At 49.5% G+C, this 25,829-nt stretch overlaps 1 protein-coding gene across 1 annotated transcript; it reads left to right on the top strand.

The window, feature by feature from the left end:
* Positions 1–2,327: 2,327 nt before the first annotated feature.
* kctd12b (potassium channel tetramerisation domain containing 12b) lies at positions 2,328–25,312 on the top strand. Its single transcript, XM_088925047.1, has 3 exons — positions 2,328–4,328; positions 11,136–11,192; positions 22,567–25,312. Exons 1-3 carry the CDS (start codon positions 3,470–3,472, stop codon positions 23,076–23,078), a joined length of 1,428 nt encoding a protein of 475 aa, XP_088781173.1. The 5' UTR covers positions 2,328–3,469; the 3' UTR covers positions 23,079–25,312.
* The last annotated feature ends 517 nt before the right edge of the window (positions 25,313–25,829 follow it).

The raw sequence follows: 25,829 nt of genomic DNA, 5'->3' as shown, positions 1-25,829 counted from the left end.
TTTTAAACCACTCGGCGTTCTCGACGTCAAGTTATTAACTGTGGCAGACAGATGTTACCTATGCGGTGTTCAGCAGTGTGGTGCTTTGAAAATATCTAAATGAAAACAGAATATCTACAGACCCATCTCCTGTCAGCTGAAGAATGAATGGAGATGCTAGAAAATAAGGACTAAACAAAAAACGTTTGACGGGAAAATACATAGACCATTGACTATACAGTTTATTAAATTTACGCTTGAGTAAATTCTACGTACCTTTCTTTACCTTTCTTTAGTTTAAATGTAGTGAGCACCTTATCCGACGTAAAACCTAAACATAGTTTTACAGAAGAATAGTTTATCAAAAAATATTCCTCCTAAAGAAAACCTTTAACGTGCCTCGGTTTCCAAGGAGACACGGGAAACCTGTGACCCGCTGCACCCGTTTGCCCCGGTATCTCCATGGAGACACGAGAAGTGTCAATCTCAGCCTCGTGTTGGAGTTCCCATAGAGACCGCTGCCCTGCGGTTGTCAAGTTGAACAAAGTTGTCCACGTCTGCAATGGTTGTAATACTTTTTTTTTCCCCTCTCATTATGAGAACGAAAACGCGTCTTTAATGAATTCAGGAGTTTAACAACGTCAAAGCCGTAGGTGTAGCGGTTAGGGTCTGACGTTTCTGTTGGATGTCTGTGGCTGGCGAACTGCTCTGAATTTTAATTTAGCGCATGGCTTGGCGTACCGGCACCCGGCTCTTAATGCTTTATGTCAATCGATTTCTTTGCTGCTCCAGTGCTACAAATACGGAGCAACATTTAAACCGAAAGCGTGGTGTTTTGTCTGACCAGCTCGGAATAACACCTTTAAATCAGTTTAGTGATAACCGTGCACATTCTGCGAACTCCACACGCCTCCTAACTCTTTGCTGGTGTTACACTACCGCTGGTGTCCAGCACCTACAGCTTGTGTCTATCATGTACACTAGATGTCGCTGTGTTAATATGCAATCGGAGGCTCTCTAATTTTTTCCTCCCAAATTAAATGCCATTATGTAGTACCGCCGCCTCACGAGTCATTCGGTTCTGGGTTCGAGGTCCGGCCTGGGGTACCTTCTGGGGCTTTTCTCTGAGCTTTCCGGTTTCCGGTTTGCTCAAAACGCATTCGGCTCTGTTAATTAGTATTTGCTTTCTCAATAGGCCGGTGGATGGGTCGTGACCGTTATTCGCTTTTCGTAATAATAAGTCCTCACTTCTCCAAGCTTCCCTTCGTATTTATAACTTCGATTAATGGGCGTTGATTCAAGAGAATTAATTCTGCGTGCTTAATTCGGTTACAGACGCCCCCAAAATAAAATAAACAATAAGACATAAGGCGTTGAACATTATTCACACCTAGAGCGTAGTGTTTAGCACACATTGCTGTCTGCGGGGTGAAGTGATCAAGTGTAATCGCTGATAGCTTGTGTCCAGAAAGGTTGAGACTGAAGAGACGAGCAATAATTATGAACGCGACCTAACACACACACATTCCGATATAGACGTACAGCAAAGGTTCTTTCAAAAATGAAAAAAATACACGAATCACGGCTGAAAGTGCTGTTGGCACACAAGTATGTCCAAGCTAAATTGTCTGCGCAGGCAAGATTAAAAACTGGAGGTCTGGTGCCCAAGAAGCACGGGACACGGCAGTGTAAGCATTTATTGTGTGTTCCCTGCCCTGAAACTGCAAGCTTTCACTTTCTCGTTATTGCATTTTTATTAATCACCAGAACAAAATCCAAAACACTGCCAGCCTTTCCCACCCGCTCAAATAACACCAGCAGAATCTGAGACAATCCTGCTGCGTCTGTCGAGCATAAAAGCACACCAGTCTTGGAAGGGCGTGATTTACAGCAGCGTGGGAACTTTCTGTACAGCGGGTTTAACGAAGTGTGTTACAGGAACGCTTCCAGAGCATCTCAGAGCCTCATGTACATCGAGCAATCAAATGAATGCATTATTCATTTACTATTGGACATGCAGTACAGGCCAGTGGTTTTCACTCTGGTGATAAGCGTTTGCTTTTCTCCCTGTTAATTAAGTATCATTTCAGATACACTACTGTACTGCAGGCAAATAAAAAAAAAATAAATATAAATCATGCAAATAAAAAAAAATGCTGGACTAAAGTCTGGCACAATCTGTCCCGCTTCTTCGCGCGCATGCCGTCCCGTTTCCGCCACGAGCCGGGCGCCCGCTCCCCCCTCGGGCTCACGCCTCTGGAGCGGCGCCAGCGTGACGCGGCCGGGCCCCGGGGCCGGGGGGGGGCGGGGCCAGCGCGGGGGCTATTAGTGCGCGGGAGCGGGGTGTCGGGCGAGGAGAGCCGCCGCGGAGCGAGGGAGAGCGGGTGCGCGAGCCGTGGAGCAGGAGCGAAGGCAGACGACAGCCGCTGCACGCAGGCATGGACCCAGAGGTGTTCCTAGCCGTCACCATCGGCTCCCATTACTGCTTCAACATATTTTTAACAGTTATGTTTGTCTTCTTCGTGTTTTCCTTTGGGGAGTTCTAGGTGCTCCAAGTACCGAACCTGCTTTTTTCTTTCCTTATTATTTTTATTTGTTTTTTGACTAAGGGACCTCGACAATCTTTTTTTTTTTTTTTTTGCTCTTCGGCTGCCGCAGCTTGATTTGACTTACGCGAAACGGGTCTCCCGGATACTGAACTGAGTGTTCTCCAACTGGACAGAGGGATATTTTAGTTTTTTCCCCAAAAAAATTTACGGCTTTGATTCATCGACAGAGAGCGGCTCGGCAGGTATTGTCACTGTTTTTCGCTGTTTTGATTCTCATTGCGCATCTTCCGTGTTCGCGTCCCTGAAGGGATTTGCTCGGAGCGCCTTTCCTTTTATTTTTTATTTTTTGCACGGAGCTGTACGGAGATGTTTTGTATTTGCTGTTTGCAAACATATTTCTCGCGTCCCAGAGAGACGGGCTGTTACCTGCGTGTCTCGGACTGACAGCTTGAGAATGCCTCCGTAGCGGTCTTTCCTTATAGCAGTGCCTGGCTCTTAGTGCGCCCACAGTGTCCTGGGAATACAGAAACACCCCCCCCCCCCACCACCACCAGCAAAGAAGACTGGAGGAGAAGAAGCCAGGCGGCAATTTCTCTCTGGCAATGAAGAGGAGGAGGCTGGTGCTGTGCCCTGCTGGAGTTTCACTGCCCAACCGTGTGCTCTGCTGAACATCTTGCCCGTTCACCGGCTTTATTCTGCGAGGGAATTTAAAAATCAGAAGGCGTTTTCCAGGGCTTACCGGTGTTACAACCTCTCCCTCTCGTGGTTTTCCGCTCAGTCTGAGAGTCGCACGGTAGAGTTGTCGCCCGTTACCTGTTGGCGCGCCAAGCTCGGTGGCCCGGAGAGGCCGAAGAAGTCGCCGCCGCACACGGGAGACGAGAGAAGGAGATAGCGAGAGGGAGGGGCTGGGGGTCTCCTTGCCCGCCCGGAAGCGCCCGACCATGGCTCTGCCGGACCACGCCAGCGGCTGCCCGCCCGGGGAGGAGCCGGCATTCCCGGAGATCGTGGAGCTGAACGTGGGCGGCCAGGTGTACATCACCCGCTACTCCACCCTCACCAGCGTGCCCGACTCGCTGCTCTGGGAGATGTTCAGCCGCAAGAGCGCCAGGGGGCTAGCGCGGGACGCCAAGGGGCGCTTCTTCGTGGACCGGGACGGCTTCCTGTTCCGCTACATCCTGGACTACATGCGCGACCAGACCCTGGTGCTGCCCGAGCACTTCCCCGAGCGCGGCCGGCTGCAGCGTGAGGCCGAGTTCTTCAACCTGCCCGAGCTGGTCAAGCTGCTGGCGCCCAGGATCAGCAAGCAGAACTCGCTGGGCGACGACGGCTGCCCCAGCGACCCCGAGGAGTCCTCGCCCACCGCCGACGCCGCCGCGCGCAACCTGTCCTCGCTGGGTGCCGCCGCCGCCGCCTGTGCCAGTCTGACCCCCGGGGGCGGCGCCGAAACCCGGCGCTCCGGCTTCATCACCATCGGGTACCGGGGCTCCTACACCCTGGGCCGCGACAGCCAGACGGACGCCAAGTTCCGGCGGGTGGCGCGCATCATGGTGTGTGGGAAGACTTCGCTGGCCAAGGAGGTGTTCGGCGACACCTTGAACGAGAGCCGGGACCCCGACCGGCCCCCCGAGCGCTACACCTCCCGCTACTACCTGAAGTTCACCTTCCTGGAGCAGGCCTTCGACCGGCTGGCCGACGCCGGCTTCCACATGGTGGCCTGCAACTCCACGGGCACCTGCGCCTTCGCCCACGACCAGACCGACGACAAGATCTGGACCAGCTACACCGAATACGTGTTCTACCGTGAGTGAGGTCAACGGCCCCTCTCCCCGCCCCCTTCCGAGCCCCCCCCACAGCACCCCCCGCACACCCACTCACCTGCGCCCGTCCGCCTGCCTTCCCAGAATCCTCTTGTGCTCCAAGGTGGCCCCACCTGCTGTAGATAAGAGATCTTTTGTTGCCCCCATCTCCCCCTCTTTGTGCCCGAGCTCACCCAAACAGGGTTTCTTACCCAGAAGCACAAACTGACCCTACGCGCGCCCTGCGGAGAGACTGCAGGACCCCCGGAGGACCGTTTTTAACGACTGGTGTCTTGTGTGTCTAAGACGCCGGGAGACGCAGCCGGGATCCAGCTAGCCGGCTGCGTCTCCAGTAGCGCTCGACTCTGAGACCCGGGCGGTGGGGGTTGTGGGGTTGGGAGACGGCGACGGTTCCCTTTCTATTATTCTAAAAAGGGCAACTAAACAGGGGCGAAGTCTCTCTTCCTCTTGGTACATCCGCGCAAACTAATAAAACAGAAGAGGACCGTTATTGATACCGGCGGTCGTCCAGGATCGCAGTTGAAGAAGATATCCTTTCGGTCTGCTGCCGGGTGGTTTTTCTTTCTTAATCCTTTTTTTAATTCTTTCTGGTGATTATCAAACCGTAAAAAAGAATGACCTCAAGGTCCCTCTTTGCCTTCCCCCGATGAAGAAGGGGGGGGGGGGGAGGGGAGGGAACGTCTTTCATTTTCTACTAAATTTCCCCCCCCCCCCTTGATCAATACGTTATGAAATCGAAAGCCGGTCAGGCAGCGCGACGTGATCCCCGTGAACTGATACTGCATTCCTAAGCCTTCAGGGTTTAAGGCTGAAGGGAGGACTAGATCAATAAGCAGTAGCCACCTCTACCCCCTCCTCCTCAGCCCCGCCGTGAGCCCATGAGGACCCCCTCCCCGGCCATGCAGGGGCAGGGGGAGCGTCTCCGGGCAGGACATTCAGCGGAGGGAGGAAAAAAAGGAAAAACACGAGCGAGCTTCAAAGGCAGGGGAACGGCTCCTCGTGTTTGCAAGGAGCGTGGCGCGTGGGCTGTAGTGGAAAAACAGCGTTCAGTGTCCCAGTGGCCTGCGCCGTCAGGGCAGATGAGGGTGAGCCACACCTGCCTTCTCGCTCTCCTCCAGTACGCGTTTGCTGCCACTGGTCATTCCTCCAGTTTCTTGCATTTTTCTTTGCTCGATGCTGACATCACCGCGGACATTGCTGTTGCTGTGGCAGAACAACATTTACAAGCGAGAGGCTGTTAATCCCGTTAACTTTACCGTGAACATTTTTTTTCTTGACATTCTGTTGCCCGTGGAGGAGGGGTGTGGCAGTACTGTACGGGGCTCCAGAAAGCACATTGTCCAGGCTGCTCTTCCTGCTGAACTCCGAAAGGCGCAGATTCTTCCCTGAGCCCAATAATAGAGACGATAAGCTCTCTCCAAGCACAGACAGACACCTAAAACTCTAGACCTGCCTCCTGTTTTCCGGAGAATGCTAAGGTTTCCGCAGTCACCCGCACCTGCAGAGAAGACCTGCGAGACGCCAGGCTGGTAAGAGGTGTCCCACACTGCCAGGCAGCTGTGAGGCCCCAGAGGAGCTTCTCGGCGAGACCTGCCGTACAGCTCTTTAAGAAATGGGGCAGCATGAGTCATGTGAAGACCTATTGTGTTATTGCCTGTTTTTCCACACATTTCTATAACGCCAAAATCAATGAGCGTGCTCGGCTAACGGTCTGTGCATCGAGGTGCGGCCACAGTGCTAGACGTCATTAAGTGAGCTTGTTGCAAAACTCGGGCAGGCAATGATTATATTTATTGATCTGCATTTAAATGGTGACAAAAAGTCAGGCTTTGAGACTCACCACCTTGCGTTCTCCGGAAAGAAAAGAAAGCACATCACCTGCGCTTAAAATACAGCACAACAATCAGCACTGCTGTAATTCCATATAATTTCAGGTGGATTGCCTCGGATGAGGGAACAGTGTTTTTATCTGCCTCATTTTACTACAGATAACTAAAGTAAGCCTTTTAACTGACTGGACAACAGCAGTGGCAGTTTTGGGGAAAACACTGCTGAAGTACAAGTGTTGCCAGGGCAAATTTTTTTACTCCTGAATTTTGGAGGTACCCCAGGACTGTGCAGGCAGGGAGGAGAGAAGGAGGGGGGGGGGTTACATTTTGTTCAGCTCGTGGAAAGGCTGGCCCTGCCTTCCTGTGGCACAGGAGGAAGGCTCGGTTCCTGGGGGTGAGGAGGCAGCAGTGACTGCAGGCTAGCGGAGAAGGACAGAGAAGATGTAACACGCAGATTTCGATTAAAACCGCGCATCTTGTCAGGGTCATTGACGGGGACTTAAAACCGTGTCTTAGGGGTAGGTAGGCACACATCCAGTCAGTTATCCAACAGGCAGGTGGACCACTAGCTTGGCGTGCTGATCACTTTAGCTGCTTCAGGGGACTACACCCCCAGAACCAGGTGGCTTTACTGTGTCCCCCAACCTCCCTCTAGGAGTATTCACTGTCCCGTCAATAAGGAACAGGCCGTTTGCGATGATGTTCGCCCATTCGCGCGACGTAGACAGCTTCCGCCATGCTAGCACGCAGAGGATCCCGGCCTTCGAACGGCTAAAAAAATGTCAGGCCTCGGGATTGTTTCCCCGCCTCCTTTCGCGAACAGTCCCAGTCACGGGAAGTGACATAACCTGCCGTGGTATTATGGCTGGTATCCTTTAAGAATCAGCCGGGTGAGGTTTCTGGGTCAATCAGCTACAGATAACTGAAAGCAAGGTGTGATTTTGGTTCCTCTCGTGGACGCGATTTGCTCCAAAGGTTAGGAGAAGGTGGGAGGCGGTGTTTGCGAGGAGGCGTGGGTTTGTGAGGGCCAGGGGCCCCTCAGTGCGCCTCCAGATGTCTGGTGCAGTGGGAAGCCCGGATTCGGTGTAGATCTGTCTCATCTGCTATGAGGTCTAATTGGAGCTTGTATTCATCTTCCTGCTGTAGCTCCTGAAGAGGAAAAACAGAATGGCACAAACGAGTGTCTTTCACAGAAGTTTCTGAGCCAGCTTTCTATCCCTGCGACTGAGGAAAGGGCAACTCCTGACTCTCTGCTAAAATCGCTTTTATTTACAGCTCATTAGCAGGATCTGGTAGCAGAGGAGGTTCTTGGGTGTCATTCCAGTGAATGGGCTAGGGCCAGGGAAGTAGGCTGTGGCCACGCAATGAGTCACCATAGGAAGAAGTCTGGGACTTCTGGGATGCCCCAACACCATGAGTTTTTGTCCCACACGCTGCAAATTTGGGGGTGTCTGTGGGATCGGGAAGCTTTGAAGTGAGGCCAAGTCAGAGGTGCTGTCTCGAAAACTGCGAGCATTCTGTGTTTGAGGGTCACCTGCACCACGGATATGAAGGGAGAGAGCAGAAGGTTTGATTGTGTTTCTTTCTCATTCGCTTTTTGAATGTGTCCATTCAGTAGATCCGATGCTATCCTTCAAAGAAAAGCCAGGACTAAGGGCTGCCAAAAGCTGAAGCTGTTGAGCGCCTGCGTTTTAGAATAAAAATATTCATGGTTTTTCGATAATAGGTGAAGACTGCTGAAGGTTTTGACAGCGGCTGCAATTCCAGGACAGGATTTGGGGAAGGCCAAGAGACAGATTCCCCTTTGTCAGCACAGGGTCTCCTGCTTCAGATTGCGAAAAGTTTGGCTGTTGAAAGCACGGAAAACAACCACATCCCAAAACACTCCTGATTCCCAATGCACCAAAGCCCTGTGCTCTGGGGAGTGAGTGTAGGTTTGTGTTCTCGCGCCAGCGAACTGAGGCACAGAGACACTTAGGGGCTGTGCTAATAAGCCGCTATAGGGATTTGAAAGGCTGTGTGCTTCTGGGGGCTGATTTTATTTCTGCTCGGCTACCCATGCCAGGGAGCAGCCCCTCGGACTGGAAGTGTGGGCTCCGAGGCTCTGATTGTCAGTAATCAACGCCGGCGTCTGTGGGCTCTTCAGCACTTCCCAAGCAGGCACAAAGCTGCCATCCCCCCCTCGAAGCCACACCTCCTTCCTCTGGAGTGAGACACCCTCTGGGGCGTTCAGAGCTCCAAACCCCACTCGCGTCCCGTGCGCCGCAGTCACCACACCGCCAGCCCGCTTTCGTCAACAAGCTATTATTTCCCACCGGCTTGATGAGCCGCAAGATTCCGAGAGGTTTTCTTTTGCTCGAATGCAGAAAAAAAGAGAACCCACTAAAATACGAGGCTCCCCGTGAATGGAGGAGGTCGGTGTCGGGGTGCCTGAACCCCGGCAGTGTCTGAACCCTGGGGGACTCTGTACAGAGGCATTTTGTTTTTGAAGCGATAGCTGATTTCGGATCGACAAAGCGCTGCAAATCAGTGTTTGTACTCGGGCTGCTGTTTCTGAGACCAGGGTCAGATCTCCAGCCCAGCCATAGGTACTATATTTTTACATTCTCTTTCTCACCTCCTCGGTTTCTTTTATGTTCAATTTCCTACTGGAGGAGGTGGGTGCTCTGTCAGTGAGTAAAGCCTTTGAAGGCCCATCTCTGCTTGCCGCCAGGTCAGTCAGCACTGGAACAAGACTAACCCTCTGTGTGCCAGAGAGTTTTTTGGAGTGCGGACAGGGAGAATCACATTAAGGGGTACCTTGGTGAAGTCCGTCTGGACACACACACCCCCTGAGGAAAATAGTTACAAAGGAGCAAAACCACATCTGCTAGAGTGAAAAAGATCCTGCTCCCAGAATCCTGCTCTCTCTTTAGTGTTTCCTGTGCCTGTGTTTGACAGGGTGTATTTTTCAGTGTGTCTTGAAGTGAAGAAGCCACAGACTGGCCAGTGTCGTTTGTGTTTATCTCCCAGAGCATCCTGGGATCCTTCCGCCGAAGGACGGGGAGAAGTAAACAGCAGTAATGAGAATAGCTGTTCAGAAAAGCACAAAAAGACTTCATGCCTTTTTTGGGGATGTTACAGCAGCCCAGTCGTAAAGCTCTGTGTTTAAAAGAAAACCGAAAAAAAAAACCCTTGGCTAAAAGTTTAAATGTGCATGAACCTGTGCCAAAACCATGAGCAGATCCACTTTTTTGATGTCTATGGAATAGTATGCCTACTGTGACCAGAGTAAGACAATAAAGTTATTTTGTGATGAACTCGGGTTGTGGCAATCTGATTTATGCAGTGTGTGTGTTTCTGGGAATCGCTCGTCTTTGAAGTGGCAGATGAACACTTCGCTGCTCGTGAAAGAGGGGAGCTGCTCGCGCTCGGATCACACTGTGTGCGGAAAGTGAAGGATGAGGAGCCGGTGCTCTAAAACAGTTCTTTTGAAATCATAAAAGAGCCCTAGGGAAATTACAGAGCGCAAATCTGCACTGGAGGATGTGCAAATGAAAAGTATTTGCCTGTTGTGGTTTTGCCTCGTCCTCTTACTGATAAATGCTTTGACACGATTTTTTTTTTAATGCGTTCCGTCTCCTTGTCTGAAAACATTCGATCACTACAATTCAATATGACCGTGTCCTTACGGAGTCCGCCGAAGGTGAGGATCTGTAGGTCTGGTGAGGTGAGGCATGGTTGTGGAGGCATATCTGTAAGGAGACCACCTGACACCGGGGCTGGAGCTTGTAGCCCCTCTTCTCCAGATCATCTAAAGCAACGGACTCTCTGCGCCCTGCATGCCTAGTTTAATAACTGATCACTAATTAGTACCAGGTCTTCATTATCAGTGATCTGAAAGGTTCTGACCATTATATTGCATTACCAATACAAACTGGTACTGTAATAACAAGGCGCCATCCCTTGCTCACATATCCAGGCAAGGGCTCACAGTGTAGGGCCTGGTCACATCCTAGTGACACACCCACTCAAGGGTCAGCCTGGGGTCCAGAGAGTCCTCCCACTCAGGGGAAGATCACAGCCTTGATCCACTGCAGAGGATAAAAACAGCAGAACCCTGCTTATCTCTAAGTCTCTTAGCGTTCATTTACGGGGGACATTCAAGAAAAGTCAGTGCAATCATTAAGACACTGACATCCCATCTCTGTAACCTTCCTGTTCTTTTGTGGTCTTACAAATGTGTATGTGTATTTTTAAAGTCTCCACAGGGCTCCCCTCTGCCTGCCTCTGCAGAGAAAAGCTCCCTGCAGGTCCTCTCCTTTCTTTCCCAAAGGCTATTTGCTCTGTCTCCCCCTCCCCCCCACCTCCCCAGTTTAAAAATAAACTCTCCCTCACTTTGCTATTACCACCATTCAATCCCAGATCACCAAGGTGAATCGCCCTGCCTCCCGCCCCCCGACACCCCCCTGTTGATTTTGTTCAGAAAGCCACACTCTCTTCCTTTTCTCTCTCTCCCCCCCCACCCTCCGGTCTTCCTCAGCCCCTCCGCTCCCCATTTCTCTCAAGACAAAAACTTCCCCTCTTTCGATTTTTTTGCCTATCCAAGAATCTTTCTTTTCCTCCCACTCTCTCTCTCTCTCACTAGAGGCCTCTCGCTCTCTGAGTGATGCTGCTCATCATCAACAGGCAGAAAAAAAGTTTGTTTTCCACATTCTTTTATACCGTTCTGCAGGGGCCCTGTGGTATTTTATGCCCCAGGAGTAGGAATACAGCTCTTTTCGGAGTATGTGAAGGCCTCCATAGGAAAGGATTTAAAAATGTACCAGGGTGTATAGTCTATAGTCACCTGGGCTTGGGAATAAATCATGTGCCTTGCTCAGGGTCTGTGATGTGCTGCTGAAGGGGTTGAAGAGGAGGGAGGTGTGTGCCTGTCGCAGCTGGGGAGTGGGAGGTGTGACGAGCTTGTCTTGTCTGCGCAGGTAAAGGCGGAGTCGGGAGCGAGGAGGAGGGCGGCAGTCGGCCACTTCCTGGAACAGGTACAGTGACACCTTTCACCCCCTCCTCCTGTCCCAGCTTGACCACTCAGCCGTATCCCCGCCCTCTACCTGCTCCTGCTCTTTCCCCGAGAAAGGGCAGTGCCCACCTGGGTGACGCGTGGCAGCCGTTCTGCGCCAGCAGCCCCACTGCACAGATCAGGTGCAGAAATGAGAAACTGCTTCACTGATTGCATAATGGGAGCAACTTATGGAGGTCAGATTGTACAAACAGGCACAGACTAGAATTTTGCCAGGATACAGTGGTTACCACCTCTACTCTAACAGTGCCCAGAGACCACAGCGGCCCAACAGGCACTACTAGGCATAGTGGCAGGACTTCAGTTTTAATGTCTCCTCTGAAGGACAGCACTTCCTACAGCTGAAAGTACAGTACAGCTTTCACCATACTGAAAAATCGGTCTGGAAATTCTGGTACCATCAACTTTAGTGGTCTCCCTTCCCAGAAATGAAGAGGCACAAGGTTTTTTAATGTCTGAGCTCTGCCAAGATGAGGCAACAAGGTGGTAATGTTAGTGGGAGGAAAACAATTCTGCAGTCATGTTTTTTTGGCCTTTTGTTCCAATACTGAGAAAGAAGGTCTGAGAATATGTATGTTAAATAAGCGTGCATGGGTAGAGTCTTTGATGCTATTAAAATAATTTAGAGCATTTGAGGAATTCAGGCAACACAGCATCACATTTAAAATATACAAGGAGGATCCTATGTTAAATTCAGTATTGGACACCAGTGGGTTAATTTCTGTACACATCAATACTCCACACTGACACTACAGCATACCACAGACTGTGGTAGATACACCCCTTCATAGGAGAGATTTCGTATCTATTTGCTCCAAAGCACAATTTGCTCACCCTTTTAGTTATGAAAGAGGTTATAAAAGATTAAAGGCGTAAATCAAGCAAGAAGCAAAAGGCCCAGTAAAAAGGAAACTACATTAATTCATTTTCACTTTCAACATAGCTGAAAAGATGAAGGCCATAGCAGCTCATCACAACAAAGCTGATCCTGGCTCTGTAGTGTTGAGAGGACAAGAGAGCATCTGACACCCATCCTGGATGGGACTTGAACCCACACCCCATAGCCAGGGGTCCACTGACTTACCCCTGCACTATACCACTCCTCTTAAACATAGCTTAAAAATTGAATATAAAGTTGGCAGGTAATATCTCATCATGTGGCTCAGACCAGAGTAGCACAGTGGAGTCCCAGCATTGTGGATTTCTCTGTGTGCTCATATTAAGACCTGAATATCTGCATGGATGAGCTTCAAGGCTCTAGTCCAAACTGATCTGAACAGACACACTGTGATACACTGACAGCACCTGGGAGCTTGAAGGACAAGGGAGTTCAGTCTGGGATGGAAGAAACCGTGAGTGAATTGTGACTTTAAGTCAGATCACGCAAACGGACTTCATGGGAAAATCACAGGATGTAGTCCTGCTTCGTTATGCTTTTGGGTGGGTAATGTTGTTTGAATTTTATTACTTTAAAAATATGACAAAATACAGTGAAAGTTAAGGGACTCTAGAAGAATTTAACTGCAATTCACACATGCATGCATTTGAATCAATACATAACTTCTGGATCTAGCAAGCACCAGAAGAATTTTTTTTACCCTGACATTGTCTTTGTGTTAAATGAGAGGAGCTTCATTCAGACTTTGTGTAAAGGCACATGTAATGACATGGAATAACACGCACTTGAGCATTAACGTGTGCTGCTCATCAATATTGAATTTAACGAAGGTACGTGCTTCGTGGAAGTGAGAGTGGGGAGTCATAGTGGTGCAGGCAGTGCAGGAGTGTCTCAGTCCAGAGACACACGGGGACTCCAGCTGCTGGCCCAGGTCACATGACCGTGCCCTGTTAGAGGGTCATGTGACCGGTGCCTCGCAAGTGGGGGAGGGGTGGCCTGCGATGCGTTTCGGATCGCTCTGTAACCCGGCGCTTGCCACACAGTCCCAGCACTCTTTTAATGTTCCACACCTTCCGCAGGCACACCAAATTACCTTCACAGTCAGAATTTACTTCACTGTTGCTTTGCTGCTTTCGATGGCTTGTTTCAGTGAAGAGAACAGTTAAATGTTCCGTCCATTTGTTTTGGCTGGAAAAAAAACTACAAGAAAGTCTGGATCCACAGGCTTCCTTCTCATTTCATGGCACACCAGTGTACAGCGGCGCACAGTCTGGGTTAGGGATGCAAGCGCAGTCCAGTGAAAGGGTTGAGATGAGTTTAATTTGTGACCAAAACGTCCCTTTCTGGAAAACACAGAAGGAGACACGCACAAGGTGTATTTCCCACAGTGCCCTGCATTCCAGGAGTGTTACAGAGAGTGTCATAGTCCAAGTCCAGCTCCGGTCAGCCCGTGTTATTACCATGAATACCATGAATGGGGGTTTATGAGTGGCCATTACAAACATGCTTCCTCTTATGGCCTAGTGGCTATTCCTGATCATGTTATCTCTGCCTTTCAGCTATTCCTGAGGTGTCAGGTAGAACAGCAGGTGTCTGTTGAAGATTCCCCCAAGCCAGGCCAGGAGTAACGACCCCAGGCCGGGGTCAGATTTCTACCCTGGGAGGCACAGCTCTGCCCCTCCCTGTTTCCAGGGCAGCACAATACAGTTTTACATGGCAGGCTGACCTCTGGTATGGTCTCTTAGTGTTTGATTCAGTCGCTGCCTCTGATCTCAATCAGATGCAGTAGCGGTGGCCTGGCTCTTGTCACCCAGTCTGAAGCGTTACGCAGAATACAGAGGGAGATCGAGGGAGAGGAAGACTCGTAACTCAGAGTCCCAATTAGCCAGCGAGCCCTGTACCTTTAATGTGAAGCCCTGTGTTTCACGGTACATACCAGGCACTCTCACTGCCACTCCCCCTGCTTTTCCCCTGTTCTCAAATCCTCGGGAGTAATGAGGGCTCTACAGCTACAGGCTGTAATTATGAAACATTAGCTGGGGTGACAGTGCCGGGGGCAGCAGGCTTTCTAAGTGACGTGCTAATTCTGTGCAGAGTCGGGTCTGATCGTCAGCCGGAGCGGGCAGGGTTCCTCTGCAGAGCTCATCCAGGAGGGTGGGAGAAACGCCCCAATGTTTTCCACAAGATAAAGGCCTGTGAGCCATGAGGCTGCTGTCAGAGCGGTGATGCTCGTACTGTCACGCCTGTTGTCCTGGCTGCGTTGTGCCAGGCAGCAGCAGCGGGTAACGGTCCAGGCCCGGGAAGGTGAGGAGAGCGAAGGGCGGAGAGCTGAAAAGGGCAGCACACAGCGGGGAGCAAACTCATCTGCTCGGGTTGGGGTGAAAACATGTAGCTGGGAAAGAAGGAGGAGCAGCTGCCCGGCAACCAAAGTGTTAAAACCCCCAGCTGGGATCTGTGATGAGCTGCTGTTTTGAAGCATCCTGTTTTAACACAGATAATTACACGGTTGTGTCAATCATGCGTATTGGGCATGATCAAAATCTCACAGAATCAGGACACTGAAATATAAGTGAATGGATGATGAGCTGAGCCCGAGCAAGGGATATTGCAAAATAAATTGCACTTCTCTTAGAGCAGTCAGAAAAGGAAAACAAAAATATAATATTTTTTAAAAATTCAATAATCCTCTTCCAAGGTAAAAAGACACCAAGCCATATATCGAGTTAAGCATGCACAGCAGCAGTGCAGAAATACAACCAAATCGTTTTTTTCTTTCCCGATGGAAAGGTGCATTCCTAACTCCCAGAACAGGAAGAGAATAGGTATGCATGAAGATAAAGCTGACCGCAACCCCTGACGGGCAGGCTGTAATCCTTCAGAAATGAATCTAAAAACTGTCCATGCAGAAGAGGAATGTGAGTGGACACCTGCGTCAAACTGCATGGCTGAAATTCATTAAACCTTAAGTGGAATTTCTAAGGATTTTAATGCATTTACTAGCCTCATAAAGACTCTTAAAGACTGTTTACAGCTGTATTATAAGAGTATCGTAGTCCAGGCATGGTCAATGCATATATTTACTATTTACTGCACAATAGTGAAGGAAAGGGAACTTTGTGCAAACTGAAGAGGCCGTACTGTGTCACAGGAGCAGACTGTTCCCTCATGGCACCAGCCTGCCACAGGGCATACGTGATGATCCAGGGACTGCAGGAGGCAGTCAGAGCCTGGCACCCACGCCAGCCCGGCAGGACACGAGCACGCCTGGCTCAGTTGAGCCACGTGTTGATCTCGCCCCCTGGATTTCACATCCCATCCTCCTGCTTCTGACAAACGAAGATTTGAGCTAACGAGCCGGATGAGCTGCGTGGGGCCTCCGCCCGTTTGACACCGGTCTTGTATCCATTACTGTGGCGCTCAGGGAGAGGTGGGCAGGAGCAGACAGCGCCAGGAGCAGTGCCCTCTTGGCACCACACAAGCCCCATCGTGAGTCAGCGGTTTTCCTTCTGCTTAAGTCCAACTAGTAAGATTTCCGCGTGCATCACTAATTAGCACAGGATTCATACCACTTACATGTCTCATTCAGTGGTTTCAGAGTTGAAAGCAAATTTCTGAAAAGGCCTATTTATTAGAAATAAATTAGTTGGTGGTTGCGAACTTAGCTGGATCAAACACCAGCTGACACAGGAGTACTCCAGGACCAGGGCTGAGACCACTGTCTGAAATGGAAGGTTTATTAACTGTTGTAAACACAGGGACTTTTTAGAAAACAGTTGGGGATCCTTGAATCACACTCCATCAAAAACAGTCATTTATAATGTAAAAGAAAATCCTTGATTATTTCAAATGCCACAATAGTTCATAGTAGCTTCATAGTATAATGCTTTGCCTGTATACTGGGTCTTCAGGACAGGCCTTACTTATTCATGAGAAAATGAGATCACTGGAAAGGTTGTGAACATAGGAGGCCATTTGGTCCATTTAGCATTTTTGATTACTAGTAGCTAATTGATCCAATGATCTTATCTAGACACTTCTTGAAAGCAACATGACTGTGTATTTTTTTCACAAACATTTATATGAAGTGTTTTGAATTATCTAATGGACTTGTTAGCTTGCACATATATTCTTTGACTAACATTTCACTATTGAAACTGTGTTTATTGCAGATGAGGTTTATTAAGATTAATATTTTTCCTGAAACTTTTTTACAGGAAAATCATTTTGATATGTGAACCATCTACTTTAAAACGGTTATGCTTATCTCGGTCGGAATTTCTGCATTTGTGCTGTGAAGCTACTAATTATAACTATCCTATCTGCCTGGTCAGTAATGGCTGACCAGCACCCTGGATCCTACCTCCAGGTTGCAGGAGGTTGTGTCTCAGGTCCAGTGCTGTAGCCCTTGCTCAAGCCAGGACCGTTACAGAGTCATGCTTTGCAAGAAAATAATCCTGTTGCTTTGAGGTGACATGTAGGAAACAGATGGTTTAAGCATTAGGAAACTGTAAAGCAAATGGCAGTGTGACACAACATTATCCAACAGTCATGGCTGCCTCAATGCAACCACATCTTTCCACAGTGTGTTGAGCAGTCAAGACTTTGTGGTTCACCTCTGTGTTCACTACACTCTGTGACGGTTTGCAACAAACAGAACTGGCCAGCAAGCAGCAGCCCAGAAACAGCCTGAGACAGGCATACCCGTGGAGACAATGTTAGATCTGAAGCCAATGAGTTCTCAAGGTAAAGAGACATCCATAACGAATTAATTATTAGAGCTTTTACAACAGTATTACATCAGGGCAGTTGTTCAAGTGGGAGGAGTTGTCTTATGATGTTAAATAACATCTTAAAGTATCAATGACAGCATATCATTCAAGACACCACACTTCCTACAGGATTGAGCATTGTGTAGGTTAGGCCTGCTGTAAGTGATGTTTGTGGACCAGTAGCTAGTGCCCTTCCCTCTGTACCAGAATTTCTACAGGTGGCAAAGTAGACTGTCGATTGTGGCACGCCCCTGCAGGCCTCACAGGTCAATCCAAGCTGTTCCTATGAGCACTAAACTGGATTGACTGGTGCAGCAGGTATGGCAGTACTGACAGATCCACAGTGCTTTCTCCTGCCTTGTGTCATTGTGTTCCTGCATTCGCTGTCCAGCTGCACTCAGAGAGAGAGAAAGAGCAGCAGGTTTAGCTCCAACGCTTCCTTTTGTCATCATCAATTTGGGTTTTTGTATTTGGCCTAACTCAGTTGCAATATATGCGAACATGTTCAGCAATATTAAACTTCTCGTGATACCAATGAATTGCGAAAAAACAACGGAATTAAACATGGAAGAAAAAAATTTATCACAGATTGCAGACAGTGCAGAGCCCAAGGCCGGAGATATAACAGCCGGAGCAGAGGACAGCTCAGGGCTCCTTGGAGAGCAGGGAAACTCAGTATTCCTCCGACGTCTCCCGAAGGTGGGGACGACACTGCGCCCCAAATTGTTCAGCTCCTGCATGGAGCCCCAACAGCTGGCATTGCTGTTGGCATAGGCAGACCCCTGGCAGACTGGAGCACTCCCTCTCTCTCTCAGGGAGGCTGCTCTTGGTCAGCGCTCGTTAACAGATTGTCAACAAGGTTATTTATAGCTGTTTAGGCAGGGCGCCAGCTGTGTGCAGCTCCTCATTATTGCGCCATTGTACAGTCTGTGGTCAGTAATTATTCAGGGGCGATTAACACAGCCAGAATGGGTATTTCTATCATTTGTCCTTACAGGCTTTCAGCAGACAGACAGCAGACAGACATTGATGCAGACAGCATCAATGACAGAAATTGATGCTGTCAAACCAGCCCAGCATTAGAACAGACCTGTGGCCGATGGTTTGTAACATCTTTCAGCTGAATTCCTCTTCAGTTTCTACCTAAATGTTGCTTAGTTGAAGGGTGTTGCACAAAGTAACACATGTCAGTCAATACCCTACTTGCAGGGGACAGGAAACTATATTTTATAATTAAGTTATGTGGCTTATGTGGTTTTCTATTCAATCAGCTCCATCACTCTGATGCACACAGGATATGCAGGTGTAGGTAACGTACCTCTAACTGAGGTAATCAGATGCACATCAAGAGACCTGCATGGTGTGGGTGGACCCGTAGGTGGTGCTCTTTCCTCCAGACCAGAATTTCTACACCCATGCCCCAGTACGGTGACAGGAAGCACCTTGCTGTTGGAGGTGGTGTCCCGTGGGTGGGGTGAGAAACTGAGATGCTGACTACTTCATCAGTAAAAACTATGGCACCGTTTGAAACAGTACAGGTGTGAGCCCAGCTATCCTGGCTGAATTTCCCTCTAGGCTTACAGTCTGACCTACCTAAAGTTCCCCCCTTAATTAAATTAATGAAGTAAAGGATTTCTCACTGCTCCCCTGATCCCCCTGAGCTGCCTCGAGATCTTTTGGGGGTGAAAAGCATTGTACGAATTACGGGATCTGCGTTCTCATTTGCTAAACCCTCAAAGCAACCCCAAAAAGCTGCTGACTCCCCATCCCCTGAATGAGTAGGGACCCACTGCCCCCCTGATAACTTCACCTACAATCCAGATACAGGTGACCTCCAACAATTACAGTGTGCGACACCTTGAGGCACCTGGAGATGTCCAGTATGTATTGGGGCACTAGCCAGCAGCTATATTAACCTGCAAATCACCACTGCAGCTGGGCAGCTGTGAACAGATTAATGAACTGGCTTCATCACTCTGTTCTCCTCTCCTCCCTCACTGAGAGCTGGAGTGTGGTGAGAGTACTGGCGCACTATGGCTGCCGTAGCATGATCCAGGTTCCAGGTTGGGCTACACATTACCTGTGAAACTGCTTGAGAAGAATTTCCAGAAACGTGCTATATACTGTAAGTGTAAGGAATTATTATTATTATGGATTGTGGTACATCACCTTGCTGTTGCTAAGAGCTACTATAGAATAGAATATCAGGTTCAGTAAAAAGCACTTTGAAAAGCAAGCTCCCGAGTGTTTGAAAAAAAAACAGCTAATCATTTGACAAAGCCAGAGCACATGACAGCAATCAACCAAAAAAAAAAAACGTACAAGCAATAAAATTCTGTTTCCAGTGTTGAAGAGCTGTAATTACAAGGCAGTCATTACGGCTGTGATTGAAATCCCTCTGACGTCGGAGGGGAGGCAGGAGAAATGAACAGAAATTGACGACAGACAGTCAGATGGGAAAGTGTACCCAGGCTGGCAGTGCCCCTCACCCTACAGTGCAAGCCGGGTGTGTGGGTGAGGGATTGGCGAGAAGGGGAACGGCAGATTGAATCTGCTCCCGCATACAGGGGTTTCAAGATCTGGGACGGAGTGTCACCTCCTCCATCTGGAGACTTCGGAGGAATAATCTTGTCCCTAATTAGATTTAATCCTAAATTGGCCTTGTCCTCGGACTCCCTGTCAAGGAGATCTCTAATCTGCGCCCCCCCCTCCCCCCGCCCAGCTCTGCCCTGTCCTGCAGCCATCATGCAGGTGTGGAGATGGCACGTGGGCAACAGGGTCCAATTGGGTAGCCAGACACGCTGAGAAACACTGGATTGGAAGTTCGCGATTCAACAGAATTTGAGATATTTGAATGTGTGTAAAACGGGTACGAGATCAAAACAAGTTCTTTTGAATGATTAATTCTCTTCGCCACATTTCAAGTGAATTATTCACTCTATCTAAAATCCAGTGATTCTCCCAGGCCTGGAAACAGCATCCCGGTCACACTGTGTTACTGCATGTACCAGGGCTCGAGGGCCCGGTCCTCTGGAGCCACAAACCTGTGGCACTTACAGGCCCTCTCAGACCACACACGAGCTTCGATCGGCTTGATAAAACTCATTGGAATGGGCAGCTGTGATCTAAACAACGTAATTGCACAGACCACTTGCTTCAGTGGTGAAAATAAAATTGTTCTGAGTTGCAATAGATGATTTGATGGTAGTGATGGCCAGTCACCCCTCATTCCCTCACACACATACACTGTATGCAGCATCCTGCCTACAGTATACTGTATATACACATGTGTACTGAGATAATGCTACTCTGCTATTGTTAATAGTACTGCAATGTGATAGCACCACTACTATCATTACTACTGCTGCTGACAATAGAAATCATCGTGAAAGAGCTCTGTTCTGGGGATCAGAGCAGGAACTCATTGTGCAGAGCATCTGTATTCTATAGGAAGACCGGGAGAAAGTGTAAAGCTCTCTCTTTTTTATAATCCTCGCAGACAAATGAGCCTCAGCCCCGGGGTAACAATCTCTGTGCTGAAACACCATCACCTCCTCCTCTCACAGCTCACGCGTGCTCAAACTGAGAGAGACACACACACACACACACACACACACACACACACACACACTGCGCTAGAATATTCTACACATGCAGAGAGCTTCCATATGGAGCAAGCTGATTTCTCTAACGGCTTAATGCCGTTATATAAGGGGGGTTACTGTGCTCGTGTGAATCCCTGTTTCGCTCTTCGACCTCCCCCGTGTGCGAAAGGCGGTGTCCCTGACTGTTTCCCCTGTGCGCTCGCATGCTTCTGTTTCGCCTGTGAGTGTGTGAAGAAGGAATGTCCAGGAATGTAGGTACAGCACATTCAGGAGGGAGGTAGTAGCAGGTGTAGAGTGACCTGTTAGAGGGGTAGAATGGGGGGTAAAGATGACCTCCAGAGCATCAGTCATGCACACTTTGATTGGTCACTGTCCATCCTCTCCAGCCTGCTCTCCCTGTCGGCCTGTGGGATTACACAAGGCAGCAATGTTGCAGAAATCAGGGGGCACTGCGTAGGTCAGCTTCACAATATGCTGAATTAACAGTATCGGGGAAAGCACTGATCTAGTGTTTCAGCATCACTGGGGCACACACCTTTACATCAGCTTGATCTCTTCCCCTTCCTGTGTCCCACCAGCTCATCAAATCTGTCTAGATGGCACATCTTGGACAAGGGAAACAAATACAGGGACAGTAAAAATTAAACATTTCAATGGATGTAATACCCTGAAACCTAAGCACTCGCTTCAAAGAATTGTTTTGATGATCTTGGGCAATGAAGCACACACACAGAGGCACACAGAAACATACACACACCCTAATTCTCTCGCTTTGAGCTGCATTTACATGGAGAGTCGCCACTTAGGCAAAATTACTGCACACACTCAGTTATCCGCTCGCAGAGCTCCACAGCCAAGTGGAGCCACGCAGGAAAGATGAATTATTCAGGAAAATAGTCTCAGCATAAAAGAAAACAGAACACACACAGAAAATAGCATAATGATGCTCTTCCAACAAGGACTGGCAGGAAATCTCACTTCAGATCAATTGCAAGATGTTGGATCATGGGTAATTTTCAAAGAGCGAGGAGTGGGACAGCGAGGGGTGGGGTGCTGTGGGGACGCTCACATTACGGCAGTGTTCGATATGCTGCAGACTGCAGAGGAGACACAGGGCTTAGGGCAGTCCCGCTGTCAGGACAGCGCAGCAGATGTAAAGGAACCCCACAAAAAAAAGTAGAGGCACTGACTAAGTGAGGACTGGTGATCGAATTCACACTTTTCATTTGACCCTCAATGCTCTCTGAGGGTGCCTGCCACTCTAGGTTAATAATAATAATCCCTTACACTTATATAGCTCTTTTCTGGACACTCCACTCAAAGCACATTACAGGTAATGGGGATCCCCTCCTCCACCACCATTGTGCAGCCCCACCTGGATGATGCGACAGCAGCCATAGTGCACCAGAACACTCCCCAACACCAGCTCTCAGTGGGGAGGAGAGCAGAGTGATGTAGTCAGTTCAGAGATGGGGATTATTAGGAGGCCATGATTGGTAAGGGCCAATGGGAAATTTGGCCAGGATGCCAGTGTAACTACCCTACTCTTTTCAAGAAACACCCTGGGATTTTTAATGACCACAGAGAGTCAGGGCCTCGGTTTTATGTTCCATCTGAATGACGGTGCCTTTTTACACTATAGTGTCCCCGTCACTATACTGGGACATTAGGACCGACACAGACCACAGTGTGAGCACCCCCTACTGGTCCCACTAACACCTCTTCCAGCAGCGACCTTTCCCAGGAGGTCTCCCATCCAGGTACCGACCAGGCTCACACCTGCTGAGCTTCAGTGGGTTGCAGGGTGATATAGCTGCTGGCGAATTCGGCAACCCTCCTAAATTCCCAGCTGAATCGATACACCCCCCTCTGAGAGCATCCTTGCCTGTTTTCCTTGTTTCCCTTAAGAAAGGGCACGACCATGACAGCTGCTGAAAAAAAAACAAAGAAACCCCTTAAAATGCAATAGACAGCAGGATCCACAAAAAAGGAGGCCTCTCGAGTGCATGGCTCGGGAGCACACAGTGCTCATCTAACAGTCCCGTCTCTGTCTCCCGTTCCCAGGTGAGAGGGAAGCTGGGACAGTGCCCATGGGAAGGCCGCTCACAGACAACCCGCCAGACAACACCCAAAACCGCCCTGAAGTGGGTGTGGCCAAGGAGCTCTCACCCAGCCCGGGCGACCAATCAGAAACCAGCACCACGCTGGACCTGACGAATGGCTTCTCCCCAGATGCACCCAAGCCCCCACTAGCCCCACATGACCTGGAGCCACCCCCTAGCCCCACACTCCCCCCTCCTCCTCCTCCGACCATGCCGCCCCCGCTGCCCCCCAGCGTGCCCCCCCCACCCAAGGACACCCCTCCCAGGCCCACCACCCTGCTGCTCAGACAGTCCAGCGGGCAGGAGAACGGGGCGCCCCCCAGGCAGGACCCGGACGTGGAGGAGGAGAAGAAGCTGCTGGAGGAGGAGCTGCGGAAATGCATCGAGGATTTCCGGAGGATCCGCATCCCCCAGCTCTTTCCCGACCGGAAGAGGCACTGGCAGAGCGATCTGCTCCGGAAGTACAATGCCTAGTGGGAGTGGGAGTGGGAGTGGGAGGGGGGTCTTGCATACAGCATGGCATCCCCTTGCTTAGCTCACCCGCCTGCAGCTCCCTGCTTGCTCTAGGGAAGACGCCAGGCTGCAGCTGGGGGCCAATCTGGGAATACTCTTCCTCTCGCCTCCATCTCACCAGCAGTCTTAGCTGTTCCTGCTTGTATCACTTGCTCCCATGAAGAGGTCAGCTGCCATTCATTACAAGCCAGGAGAGAGTGCTGGCGCAGCACCAAACTCCTGTCGGGATCGTCCGGCCTCTCCGCACTCTGCCACATAGAAGCCCAGCCCCCTGGGCCAGCCAGCTCAGCTCAGCACAGTGCGGACACAGGAGGGGTTCCTCCACTGTCCGGTCCAGCCGGACCACTAAGGCTCCTATTGTAAGGCACTCCGAGCCATTTCAGGTCTTACGACGGGCTTTCGCAGAAACCTCTGATGAAGCAGTGTGTAAATGAAAACTATATTAAACAGTATTTCAGACATCTCCTCCCTGACGCCCGCAAGTGATCCATAATCCCCCAGAAATCACCCCCCCCCCTTCCCAGATTTTTCTCAAATCTGCTAAAACGAGCCGCATCTCTGTACAACGAAAGTTTGCAAAGAAAGTGAGATGATTCAACTGGACTGGTGAGTTATAGTGTAGTGTATTGCATATTTATTATAGTATCTATCAGCGAATTATTTAATTATATAGCTGTGATTTGTTTTTTCAAGGGGGACCTCCCCCCGGTGCGCAAGTTTTCATGGGAGGGACGACCCCTCCCTCCCTGAAATCACTTTTTCAAAGTTGGGGATGCAGATGACCGACTATTGCCACAGGCTTGAAAACACTGAGGATCCGAAGACGGCTTGTATGCAGAAATAAGACCGCATTTGACCAAACCGTTGTGCGATGGACGTCTGTGCCATTTCCCTGTTATATTGTACTGACTCGGCACCAAACTAACGCTTGACACACTAATCCAAACAGGCCAGTTCTCCGAATTCCAGAGAACAGCTTAAGCGCACCATCTGATCCGTATGACGCAAACTGTGGATCTAAAAAGTGCTGTTCCGCGTCTGTTTATCTTACATTCAGACATGCTTCAGCCCGCGCGGTTTTTGACCATCATCTGGCTGAAGCTCAAACGAGTTAAAGGCGTTTAAAATAAAATGTCGTTATTTTCGCTCAAAAAATGTATTAAATTTCACCCAAAGTTTTTTTTTTCTCATTGACGGAATATTAAATTAGTCGGGTTCGGGGCAGGCAGCTGGGAGACTCGTTCGTGTTTCGCTCCCAATCAGATCGGTTTCTTCAGCTTTTGCTTTACGCTTCCGAGAGAAAAGAGTCGTTGATATTACTGACTTCTTAAAGTTTATATTCCATACTGGACAATTAACAACTTCATCTGAATTACTAGTTCTCCTAATTAGTAAATGATACCACTGCTTCCAGCTCTCTGCTCGCTGACGATTAGAAATGCGCTTTAAAAAGCAGGTGGACCGCAGTTCTCCAGAACCAGGAGTGTATACCCCTGACCCGCAGAGACGAGTGGTGACCAGGAAGACCGTAATCAGTTGACGGGTCTGTGTAAGTGTTGTGTTAATGTGGAGATAAGGTCGCACCTTAAAAGCTGGAATTCGATTCCTGCCGTTTCTCCTCTCAGAACGGATGCTGAAATCGGCCATGAGAGCAAGAATCCTTTTCAGGACACTCTGGTCACAGGCCACGCAGAAAAATATGCAGCTAGATTTCTGGAAAAAAAATGTAACCAAAATCCGAATGGATTTCCAAAAATTTGGGTGCTGCACAACTCTGTCCCGTGTCCCGATTGTAGAAATTGCAGAGGAGTTTTTTTTTTTCCTATTTGCATGTGTATTAGAAGCCTCCCCTCTTACAGCCTTTACTGAAAGATTGGCGTGTGTCGGTGTGTGCTCTGAGAGGTCACCTTGTCTAAACAGGTCCCAGCCTTCATCGACCTGGGAGCGGAAAGGATAGGCACATCCCAGTAAAGAGGAGCTGTCCGTGTAGCGTAAAGATGGTATAAGAGAAACACCGCTGTATCTACACTACCAGCATGACTGATCCGTCGAGCCATGAATATTTCATTGATCTTTGCAGCAGCACGCTGTAATAGCAGCTAGGTCTAAGACTGTAGCACACTGTACTAGTAATTTTCCAGTAGTGTTTACTAGATTTATGCAATGTATAACAAATAAACCATATCCTACCAAAACACCTGTTCTGAAGATCTGTGTGTTTTGTTATTTTTGTCTGCCCTGCTACATCGCCAAGCTCTGTCTCGGCAAACCCTGGCCTGACACACACAAGGTCACACTGAGAGTGGAGGAGTGCACTAGTTCGTGTGTGAATTACAGGATTAGCCCGCGTCGTTTTCTCTGCTTCAGCTGATGGATGCCTGCATCCTGGTAGCTGGCTCCGAGCTGGTGGAGCTGGTGAGTCGAGTCACACCTCTGTCTACGTTAACTCGCGCCCAGGGCTGACCCCCTGCAGAAGAGATCTACACGGGGCAGTGCTCCAGCACAATTAGCCTTCGCTTTGTTTCAAGTCCGTTTAAAGTGACTGAGGTCCCGAGGTACGCTCTCTTCGCCTGCCGCCTGTTAAGTTAGGAACTGCTGCCTCAGCTGGAAGGCCCTCCAAGGTCGGTGCTCTTGACCTACAGAACCTGCTCTCCACACACATGCACGCTCCATCCAGGAACATCAGTGCCGGGACTTGAGAGTAAAAAAAAA

The sequence above is a fragment of the Atractosteus spatula genome, chromosome 9 (assembly GCF_055471065.1).
Source record: "Atractosteus spatula isolate fAtrSpa1 chromosome 9, fAtrSpa1.hap1, whole genome shotgun sequence".
Lineage (NCBI taxonomy): Eukaryota > Metazoa > Chordata > Actinopteri > Semionotiformes > Lepisosteidae > Atractosteus > Atractosteus spatula.
The sequence above is the reverse complement of the archived record's forward strand: the minus strand, read 5'-3'. Positions and strand labels throughout refer to the sequence as shown.

Excerpts from the sequence above, each read along its gene's own strand:
- kctd12b (XM_088925047.1), top strand. The coding sequence starts at position 3,470 with ATGGCTCTGCCGGACCACGCCAGCGGCTGCCCGCCCGGGGAGGAGCCG. Across the intron at positions 4,329-11,135 it reads CACCGAATACGTGTTCTACC|GTAAAGGCGGAGTCGGGAGC; the intron begins GTGAGTGAGGTC and ends TTGTCTGCGCAG. Across the intron at positions 11,193-22,566 it reads TCGGCCACTTCCTGGAACAG|GTGAGAGGGAAGCTGGGACA; the intron begins GTACAGTGACAC and ends TCCCGTTCCCAG.